Source organism: Oncorhynchus mykiss, chromosome 2, assembly GCF_013265735.2.
Source record: "Oncorhynchus mykiss isolate Arlee chromosome 2, USDA_OmykA_1.1, whole genome shotgun sequence".
NCBI lineage: Eukaryota > Metazoa > Chordata > Actinopteri > Salmoniformes > Salmonidae > Oncorhynchus > Oncorhynchus mykiss.
Genome location: NC_048566.1, coordinates 39,851,775 through 39,862,945, shown reverse-complemented (window position 1 = coordinate 39,862,945; position 11,171 = coordinate 39,851,775). Strand labels below are relative to the sequence as shown.

Here is an 11,171-nt window from a genome sequence, read left to right as displayed (position 1 = left end):
AGCATGGGGCTCACAGCACAATAAACCCCCTTACAGCTTATCATCACCCTCATCATCATCATTATATGATGATTCGCAGTCATCAGTCCGTGGCATGACACTAGGTTTTCTTTATAGACTTTTATCTTTTTTTACATCTTTATGTGTATCAATGAAGAAGGAAAGCTAATGTTCTTTTGTGTGTACCCTACACGTAATATATCATATGTTATAATATAATGTTGCACCTTATATAACCTTGTAAAACACAGAAATGTTGTGCACGGTGAGTATTTAGTTACAGTATTTCATCGGAGAACTTATAAGTGTGTTATTTATTTTCTTCACCAGAGAACAGTAACCACAGAGAATTATCAAAGTGAGCCCCAGTCTTTTCACTGTGTCTATGTACTTCCATGCATAACAAACACACAATCACAAATCCATGACTGTTAACAAGAACTGCGTTGAGATTTATTTTACAATTGAGAAAAAAAAACTAAATGAAAACAAACTAATCGGTGCTAGAAATAATTCTTTTTTTTTTTTACAATATCATCGATAAAACATTGAAATGTATAGTCATTGTGCATCGCTTAATTCTTTTTCACACCATATCATGCATCAAATTGGATGCAAGTATAATTCAAATCATTTCTGTAAACCAAGCCAAAGAAGCTATATTCTTATTTCTTAAAAAATGACATTTTTGTGAATCTACAGTATATATCTATATACACATTTTTTGTATTTTTTTTATTTTATTTTATATAAAATGACGATATAAAAGTTAAAGAATGCACACACCTTTTAAGTACAAAGAATGTTGAGCTATTGCAAATGGCAAGATATGTCTTATGGAGTATGACATTTCACTGTGAGTCATTTACATGTAAAGGACTGTTCTTTTAAAATGCTTGAATTCAAAGCGCCAATTTTTTAATTTTTTAAAGGAGCTTGTAACAAACCATACAATTGGAAAATTACTATAAGTGATACTTCACATAAAAAAAAAAAAAGTTTGAGCAAACTTGCATACTGTACGGCCATTCATTTTCACTGACTGATATGTAACCAGAAGCAGCATTTCAATTACTCTGAATGTTTACATTATCTGTTTCGTTTTGTCATACACTGACAGATTTCTGAGCAGGCCATTCTTTAGCAAAGATGTTGCAGTGTGACAAGAACCGAGAGAAGAAAATAATTTATCTTTCAAATTAAAACAGATTTTGGACAAAATGCAGAATATCTTAAAACATGTTCTCTTTACAAATAAAATGTTAAAACGTCTATAAGGTGCTACGTCAGTCTTTCAAGGGGTTCGTCCATTCTTTTGGTGTGAACAATGAATTTTCAACTTCTTCATATCAAGTATTGTACAGTTTTCTTTTCCCCCTAATTCATTTTCTGGTCGCCACTTTAGTCACCATTGAAACAGTAGTAGTTTTTTTTTGTCATGAAAAGATTTTAAAAAAAAACTTGTATTTAACCTTGGTTCACTAAAATACATGCACAGATCAGACAAATAGCATATAAATACATTACAAAATAAGTGTTAAAAAAAGCTTGGCAAAAGAAAATCAAATAAAACATGGTCCAGTCAGGCAGTATCACAACATAAAATAAGACTGATTTCTGGCGGCTCAGTTCGGCCCAGTGCAGTAACTGTGAACAATGTTATCTTAGTGCAATGAAATTCTGGTCAGTTACACAGCCGTCTTTCTGTCTGTTTATCTGTCTCTTCCCTCAGCTCCAGACCTCTCTACTACTTCTCCAGTTTCTCAAGAGCAGTGACGAACACCAGGTGATCTTCTGGTGACTTGCCATGGGTCTTGCTGAGGTGCAGTTTGACTGCGTGCTTGCTGACGAATGTCCGATTGCAAAGCCTGCACTGGTAAACTGAGCCAGTGTCGTCGTCTGGTGAGGTCAGGGATGCCAGGGTGCTGCCAAAAGTAATTTTGTCTGTGATCACCTTGGAGGCAGCCTGCTGCTCCCGTAGGTGCTCATTGGACAGCTTGGACAGGTCCTTCAAGCTGAAGCCCAGGTGAGACTCCAGGTGGCCGATGTAGGCGGACGCAGTCCTGAACTGCGAGGCACAGTCACCGCAGAGGAACACAGGCTGGCAGGAGTCCATGTTCTTCAGGAACTTGGTCCCGCCAGTCCGCCGGAGCTGGTACTTGACGTTGGCCAGCCAGTGAGAGATGGTGGTCATGGAGAGGCCTGTGAACTTGCAGATGTGAACCCGCTCTTGGGGGCCGAGGTCCGTCATGGCGTAGCGGCCCTCCGGGGTCTCCCGCAGGCTAGAGCAGAACTGAGCCTGGAGGATGAGGAGGTGCTGGGGGTTCCAGTTGGACTGCCGCCCTTTCCTCTTCTGGACCGGGGAGAGGTCCTCCAGAGCATCCTCGAACGCACTGCCGTCTGCGTCCGACTTCTCGGAGATGGATGACGGGGCGGAGGACTTGGGTGTCAGCCTGCCTGTAAGGTTCTTCACCATGTCTGAGATGTCCATCAAAGCATTCTCTCTCAGAGGAGAAGAAATGTCAGACAGAGACAGGCTTGACATTATGGGTTTGTTACCATTTATGCTGCTGTTACTGTTGATGCCAGTGCTGCTGTTGCTGTTGCTGTTGTTGCTGTTGCTGTTTTTGGACTTCCTCAGGTCCATAGGCTGGTCGTTGTTCTCGTACTGATAGTAGCGGTTGATGGGCTCGGCTTGCTTGGCTTGAGTCTGGTTGAAGGCCGGTTTCTCCATCACGCTGTTGCTGATCTTGTAGAGCATGGCCAGCGGGTCGCCCGCGGGGCTGACGGGCTTGGATGCCTTGCCCAGGTGGTTGTTCATGATTGACTGAAGTGCGCTGAGGGGGTTGATGAAAGGCCTCTCTGGTGAGTGATCGGTGATGATGCCCAAGCTGTTGGTGCCGTTGGTGATGGGTGACTGGCGAGTCTCTGGGCCGTTCTTTGAATGGCTGTGGTGGTTGTCTACCAGGCTCTCTTTGGGCTCCTTTTTGCAGACCAGCTCCGACTCTAAATTTCCAGGGCTGCTGTTCCTCACGAGGGGCTTCCCGACAGTGAGGTCATTGGGCCCTGATTGGTGGTCCCTCTGCTCTTTCAGTACAGGAGACGGCGACTTGATGGAGGATGAATGCCTGTGGCGGTCCAAGCTGACCATCTTCTCCTCTTTCTCTTTCTTCACAGCAGCAGCAACAGCTTTCCTTGTGACCTTCTCCACCAGCTCTTCCATGGCAGTAACATTGCTCCTGAGAGAGGGCGGAGATGCAGGGCTCCTGGGGGAGTGGCTCACTGAGCCTGAGTCCTGGTTCACCAGGCCGCGGAGCCCGCTGTTGAACACCGGCTGGATCTGCACACTCTGGACCGAGGAGTGCAGTGCTGCATGTTTCATGTGGCCCTGGAGCTGGTAAGCAGCGTGGATGCTGGGGTAGCCACCACCCCACTGGGGCGTGCCCGTCTGGGCCTTGCTGATGGCACTGGACACAGTGTTCTCCAGGGACTTGAGGATGTCCAAACCTCCTTTAGGAGCCTCCTCCAGGTCCTCCTCTGTCAGATATTTATACGACCCAGCGTTCACCTCAGTCTTCTCACCTGGCTCTTCCTTCTCCTCTTTGATCTTTTTCTCCCTGGGTTCACTTGCCTCCATCCTCTCGTCTTCCGGTTCTCTCTTTTCGTCAGAGCCGCAGGAGAGTGCAGGGGAGACAGGCTGAGATTTGACGCTGGGGACGGGAAGCCTGGTGGTGGTGGGTGGCAGAGGGATGGATTGGATCTTCTCCTCCACCACTGAGTCAAACACTAGCTGCTTGCCCTTTTTTGAGGCGGAGTTGGTGACCTTGAGGAAGTGGCCTGTGACCATCATGTGGGCAGTCAGCTGCTGCAGTGTATCGTGGGAGCTCCCGCACTCCATACACTTCAGGATCTGGGCCTTGCGAGCCTCAAACTGCCAAGTGTAGCTGGCACCGTTCTGATAGCCGTAGCGGTTGTTGGGTGTGACATAGGGGTTTGTCGTGGACTTGGGGTCTTTCCCAACGTCCCCTTGGGGCATGTGGCCACCGCTACCATGGACAGAGTCTGGGGAGCATGGGGATACTAGGGCGTCCTGGAGGGCTCTTTTTTTGGCAGAGGGCATCGGTTTAGTGACCAGGGCAGGCACTGGTTCTTTGAGGGGCACTTTCTGGTAATGCTTGGTCTTGATCATGTGGACGCTCAGGTCCTGCAGAGACTCAAAGGAGTGGCCGCAGTACATGCACTTGAGCACCTTCTGAGCGTCCTCTTTGCCCTCCATCTCCATCAGGGAGCGCTTGCGGGGCTTGGACCAGCGCTTGCCCCGCTCTTCCTCCTTGTCCTTGTTGTCGTCACGGTAGTGGCCCGACTCGTTCATGTGGACCGTGAGCCCCACCAGCGTGTCGTAGGCGCCGCTGCAGTCTTTGCAGCGGAACTTGCTGGCGCCGGTGAAGACTGAGCCGTAGAGCTTGTTGTTCTGGCGGTAGAGCTGTACCGTGCTGAACAGGCTGGGCTCAGGCAGCAGTTGGTAAGGGGTATGCTGGAAGGTCTTAGCCAAGGCTGCCTGGTGCCAGTCATAGGCCACAGCCCCACCGTTACTAGCACTGCCACCGCCACTGCTGGTGCCACTGTTGCTACTGATGGAGGTAGCCACGGTGCCGTTAGAGCTGCCACTGCCACTGCTTGTTTGGTGGTTGGCGGTGGCCGTACTTCTTCTCCCATTGTGGTGGTGGCTGCTAGCATTGCTGTTCTCACTGTGGTTGTTGTTGTGTGTGGTGGTAGTGGTGGGGCTGGTGGCGGTGGGGATGGGGATGGCGCCAGCAGTAGCAGGCGTGGCTTTCATGATGTCCATGGCAATGCTGGACCAGGAGGCATCTGAGATCAGGTTTGCATAGACAGCTTTCATCTGAGCCAGGCTGTCCCTCAGTGAGAGGCCATTGTTCAGTCCAGAAGGGAGGGGGGCTTCCTCCCTCTCATGGCCATCCCTGGAGGAGGTGCTCTTGTAGTCTGTGAGCCGGTCACTGGCATCGCTGAGCGGGGAGCCGTAGCCAGCGTCTGGGTTGGTGCCATTACTGAGTGGAGAGGCCCGGTAGCTGGGCGGCTGTCCTCCATCCTCTTCCTCGTTGCAAAGGTACGCAGTGTCCTCCCCGTTCAGTGACAGCCCGTCATCCTGCAGGTGTTCCTCATCGACTGCTCCAGCCTTAAACTCGTCCTCTGGTGAGTAAGCTGGAAGAGAGAGCGGTAGAGAAAAGGGAAAAAGGAGGTCAGCAAAGTGAAATAAAAGACTTACAATTCACTAACAGGACCACTGACAAAACAGAGTGATGAATAGTCTGTGGCAGGAAATATCGGCTTTTATCTGTGTGTGTGTGTGTGTGCTCACGTGTATGTCTTTGAGTGTCAGTGAGTCTTTCTTAACTCCCTATTTCGTTGCCCATGCCTGCTGTTCCCTAGGATATCGCTAACTGCTTGGCCTTGTTAGCCAGCTGCTTGACTCTCCTCCTTTCCTTCTCCCCCATGCCTTATCTCTACCCCCCCCCCCCCCCCCCCCCCCCCACACAGACAGTGAACTTCACTTTATTTAGTCATTCACGTGGTGAGCTTACGCAACCGATCAGGAGGGAGGGAAACAAAACAATCATTCTGGGATGTTGCAGCATCTCCTTCACCCACACTCATGTGCCAAAGGCCACTCTCGCGGAGTTAATAAATAAAATGATATTAAATACCAGACAGTACTGTCAAGTCATCTCTACAATGTCAAATAGGGGAGTGACACTCCTTGACTGTCTCTGTTATGTTAGACAGCTTATTGAGAGGTGGAAGTGGATATGAGTCATACTATACATTGTGTTCTGTATTCTTTTCCTCGACACATACCGTGTGTAAACAACTTAGCATCAAAAACACGGGATGAAACTAAAGAACGTACAGGATAGACAGCATAATGTAACAGGTACAAGAGAGACAGAGAGAGCAAGGGAAAGAGAGAGCTGGAGAGAGAGAGCAAGGGAGAGAGAAAGAGAGAGAGCAAGGGAGAGAGAAAGAGAGAGAGAGAGAGCGAGCAAGGGAAAGAGAGAGAGAGCAAGGGAGAGAGAGAGAGAGAGCAAGGGAAAGAGAGAGAGAGAGCAAGGGAAAGAGAGAGAGAGAGCAAGGGAGAGAGAGCGAGGGAAAGAATATGGGAAATATTGTGAGTGTGTCGGTGAGAAAATAGAACGTAGGAGAGGCAGGAGAGAGTTGGTGAGCATTAAAGCCAGGGAGAGGTGGGGGGGGCAGAGTAAATAAGAGGTGGAGAGAGGGAGAGACGGAGCAAGGGAGGGGAGACAGGAAAGACGGCCCCCTCAGTTTTCCCTTTATCTCCTTCCTCCGTGGTGAGATGTGTGTCCTAGATGCCAGCATCAGTCTCTCCTGATGAAACAGATGTGCTGTCAGCTTCAAACAGCACGCTAACCTGTCATATCATAATCTAAGTGGACATAATACCTGATATATGTACACTGGCACCATTTACTGCTGCCTGAGAGGAGATGGGAGGGGGAAAAAAGGCGAGCAGCTGCATACGGAAGTGTGTGCGTGCGCGTGTGCACGTGCGTGTTTGTGTGTGTGTGCCTGCATTGGTGTGTGTCTGTTCTCATACATGTACGTTTTAACGCGGTAGCTTTCGAACATAAAGGACCTACCGTTGTCTATAGGTTTGCATTTTCTGTCTATGACTGATATGCCCTTCTCTCCAAAACGAGCCACAGACTGTATTCTGCTCATTCTCTTGATTCCTGACAGGATTTGGAGGGAAGTGAGCGCAGCACAGGAGAGCCTGGCTGTGTTTCAATCCCACTGACAGACAGAAGCTGAGACAGTTCCTAAAACTCTGAAAATCCCTAACACAGCAGATTAGCATTAGCTATCTACTGTACAAACTCTAACTGTAAGACATTTCCCCGGTATTATGCCAGCCTTCCCCTCGCCAACGGCCAACTTGTGCTTGAAAAGAAAGAGGACGATGAAATCATACAGTAAAACAGGCGATTCAGTCGTCACTAGCCTCTGATCAGTTCCAGTGAACCCATGTGAAGAACTATGTCCACAACATCGGCGCCAAAAACGGCATTTTGGCAGCCCCGCAAATCTACGGAACGAAAGGGGGAATGGAACGGAGGAACAATATCTGTGAGTGAATGGCAAAGTACAGGCCGAAGGCAGGGAGGGGGAGGGGCAGGGAATGGTGAACGACAGGACGTGAAGGAAACCCTTTGACGATAACTGTCAATCAATGCTTATCCCCTCGTGTTGTCATGGAAACAACAAAGAGAGGGAAATCAAAGCCTGCCGACAAAAGAACGGCTTAAAACATCTGTAAAATCACAGGTTGGAAAGTGGAAGGCTTCAGAAACCATAAATATGGGATCTTATGATGAAACCCATCTAAAAATTAGGCCTAGGTAGAGAATTGCGAAAAAAATCTATATATTTTGACTGTGTGATTAAATCGCAATCAGACAACAACTCCTCCCCCTCCCTAAAAAAAACAACTAAACGGAAATAGGACAGCCATATCCGTTCAGTCATTCATGAAACCCGATCGAACACAACGACTCAAAGTGTCCTAAACCTAGACACACATATGAGGGGAGACGGGAGCGAAGGGGAGGGGTTTGGCGTGCTGTCCCCGGTGGTTTAGCTTGCCGAGCGGGTGATGGCTGTGAGCGGGGCCATCTGCACGGCCGTAAAGGCGCCTGTCACTTCTGCTCCAGGACGCCTCGCCGTCAAAGGGACAGGTGGTGGCGCGGCCAGGATGTGTCCCGAGTCCTGTGCTGTCACAAACGTCCGGGATCAAGCCACGCCATGTCACCGCAACACACACACACACACACTAAACGCCACGCCATTTCTGGGCACCACACACGCATACATACTAAACATTAGCAACACCATGGACGATCTACAATGTTTTTGAAAAAAAGGTGTTAGTGGACAGTCCATCTATATTATGTGCAACAAACTACACTATCAGTAACTGTTACCAAAACAAAGTAAACCCTAGTTTCTGTTTAACTGTTACCAGACAAAGTAAACCCTAGTTTCTGTTTAACTGTTACCAAACAAAGTAAACCCTAGTTTCTGTTTAACTGTTACCAAACAAAGTAAACCCTAGTTTCTGTTTAACTGTTACCAGACAAAGTAAACCCTAGTTTCTGTTTAACTGTTACCAAAACAAAGTAAACCCTAGTTTCTGTTTAACTGTTACCAAAACAAAGTAAACCCTAGTTTCTGTTTAACTGTTACCAAAACAAAGTAAACCCTAGTTTCTGTTTAACTGTTACCAAAACAAAGTAAACCCTAGTTTCTGTTTAATTGTTACCAAACAAAGTAAACCCTAGTTTCTGTTTAACTGTTACCAAACAAAGTAAACCCTAGTTTCTGTTTAACTGTTACCAGACAAAGTAAACCCTAGTTTCTGTTTAACTGTTACCAAACAAAGTAAACCCTAGTTTCTGTTTAACTGTTACCAAACAAAGTAAACCCTAGTTTCTGTTTAACTGTTACCAGACAAAGTAAACCCTAGTTTCTGTTTAACTGTTACCAAACAAAGTAAACCCTAGTTTCTGTTTAACTGTTACCAAACAAAGTAAACCCTAGTTTCTGTTTAACTGTTACCAAACAAAGTAAACCCTAGTTTCTGTTTAACTGTTACCAAACCCTAGTTTCTGTTTAACTGTTACCAAACAAAGTAAACCCTAGTTTCTGTTTAACTGTTACCAAAACAAAGTAAACCCTAGTTTCTGTTTAATTGTTACCAAACAAAGTAAACCCTAGTTTCTGTTTAACTGTTACCAAACAAAGTAAACCCTAGTTTCTGTTTAACTGTTACCAAACAAAGTAAACCCTAGTTTCTGTTTAACTGTTACCAAACAAAGTAAACCCTAGTTTCTGTTTAACTGTTACCAGACAAAGTAAACCCTAGTTTCTGTTTAACTGTTACCAGACAAAGTAAACCCTAGTTTCTGTTTAACTGTTACCAAACAAAGTAAACCCTAGTTTCTGTTTAACTGTTACCAGACAAAGTAAACCCTAGTTTCTGTTTAACTGTTACCAGACAAAGTAAACCCTAGTTTCTGTTTAACTGTTACCAAACAAAGTAAACCCTAGTTTCTGTTTAACTGTTACCAGACAAAGTAAACCCTAGTTTCTGTTTAACTGTTACCAGACAAAGTAAACCCTAGTTTCTGTTTAACTGTTACCAAAACAAAGTAAACCCTAGTTTCTGTTTAACTGTTACCAAAACAAAGTAAACCCTAGTTTCTGTTTAACTGTTACCAAACAAAGTAAACCCTAGTTTCTGTTTAACTGTTACCAGACAAAGTAAACCCTAGTTTCTGTTTAACTGTTACCAAAACAAAGTAAACCCTAGTTTCTGTTTAACTGTTACCAAACAAAGTAAACCCTAGTTTCTGTTTAACTGTTACCAGACAAAGTAAACCCTAGTTTCTGTTTAACTGTTACCAAACAAAGTAAACCCTAGTTTCTGTTTAACTGTTACCAGACAAAGTAAACCCTAGTTTCTGTTTAACTGTTACCAAAACAAAGTAAACCCTAGTTTCTGTTTAACTGTTACCAAACAAAGTAAACCCTAGTTTCTGTTTAACTGTTACCAAAACAAAGTAAACCCTAGTTTCTGTTTAACTGTTACCAAAACAAAGTAAACCCTAGTTTCTGTTTAACTGTTACCAAACAAAGTAAACCCTAGTTTCTGTTTAACTGTTACCAAACAAAGTAAACCCTAGTTTCTGTTTAACTGTTACCAAACAAAGTAAACCCTAGTTTCTGTTTAACTGTTACCAAACAAAGTAAACCCTAGTTTCTGTTTAACTGTTACCAAACAAAGTAAACCCTAGTTTCTGTTTAACTGTTACCAAACAAAGTAAACCCTAGTTTCTGTTTAACTGTTACCAAACAAAGTAAACCCTAGTTTCTGTTTAACTGTTACCAAACAAAGTAAACCCTAGTTTCTGTTTAACTGTTACCAAACAAAGTAAACCCTTGTTTCTGTTTAACTGTTACCAAACAAAGTAAACCCTAGTTTCTGTTTAACTGTTACCAGACAAAGTAAACCCTTGTTTCTGTTTAACTGTTACCAAACAAAGTAAACCCTAGTTTCTGTTTAACTGTTACCAAACAAAGTAAACCCTTGTTTCTGTTTAACTGTTACCAAACCCTAGTTTCTGTTTAACTGTTACCAAACCCTAGTTTCTGTTTAACTGTTACCAAAACAAAGTAAACCCTAGTTTCTGTTTAACTGTTACCAGACAAAGTAAACCCTAGTTTCTGTTTAACTGTTACCAAACAAAGTAAACCCTAGTTTCTGTTTAACTGTTACCAAACAAAGTAAACCCTAGTTTCTGTTTAACTGTTACCAGACAAAGTAAACCCTAGTTTCTGTTTAACTGTTACCAAACAAAGTAAACCCTAGTTTCTGTTTAACTGTTACCAAACAAAGTAAACCCTAGTTTCTGTTTAACTGTTACCAAAACAAAGTAAACCCTAGTTTCTGTTTAACTGTTACCAAAACAAAGTAAACCCTAGTTTCTGTTTAACTGTTACCAAACAAAGTAAACCCTAGTTTCTGTTTAACTGTTACCAAACAAAGTAAACCCTAGTTTCTGTTTAACTGTTACCAGACAAAGTAAACCCTAGTTTCTGTTTAACTGTTACCAGACAAAGTAAACCCTAGTTTCTGTTTAACTGTTACCAAACAAAGTAAACCCTAGTTTCTGTTTAACTGTTACCAAACAAAGTAAACCCTAGTTTCTGTTTAACTGTTACCAGACAAAGTAAACCCTAGTTTCTGTTTAACTGTTACCAGACAAAGTAAACCCTTGTTTCTGTTTAACTGTTACCAAACAAAGTAAACCCTAGTTTCTGTTTAACTGTTACCAAACAAAGTAAACCCTTGTTTCTGTTTAACTGTTACCAAACCCTAGTTTCTGTTTAACTGTTACCAAACCCTAGTTTCTGTTTAATTGTTACCAAAACAAAGTAAACCCTAGTTTCTGTTTAACTGTTACCAGACAAAGTAAACCCTAGTTTCTGTTTAACTGTTACCAAACAAAGTAAACCCTAGTTTCTGTTTAACTGTTACCAAACAAAGTAAACCCTAGTTTCTGTTTAACTGTTACCAG

General features: G+C 44.2%; 1 protein-coding gene across 1 annotated transcript in view; it reads right to left on the bottom strand.

Moving 5' to 3' along the window:
• Positions 1-425: 425 nt before the first annotated feature.
• LOC110489609 (teashirt homolog 1) overlaps positions 426-11,171 on the bottom strand; it is a 40,641-nt gene continuing 29,895 nt past the window's right edge. The window contains exon 3 of the mRNA XM_021562345.2: positions 426-5,220. Coding sequence (XP_021418020.2) covers positions 1,748-5,220 — 3,473 coding nt within the window. The 3' untranslated portion in view covers positions 426-1,747. The remainder of the gene's footprint in view (positions 5,221-11,171) is intronic.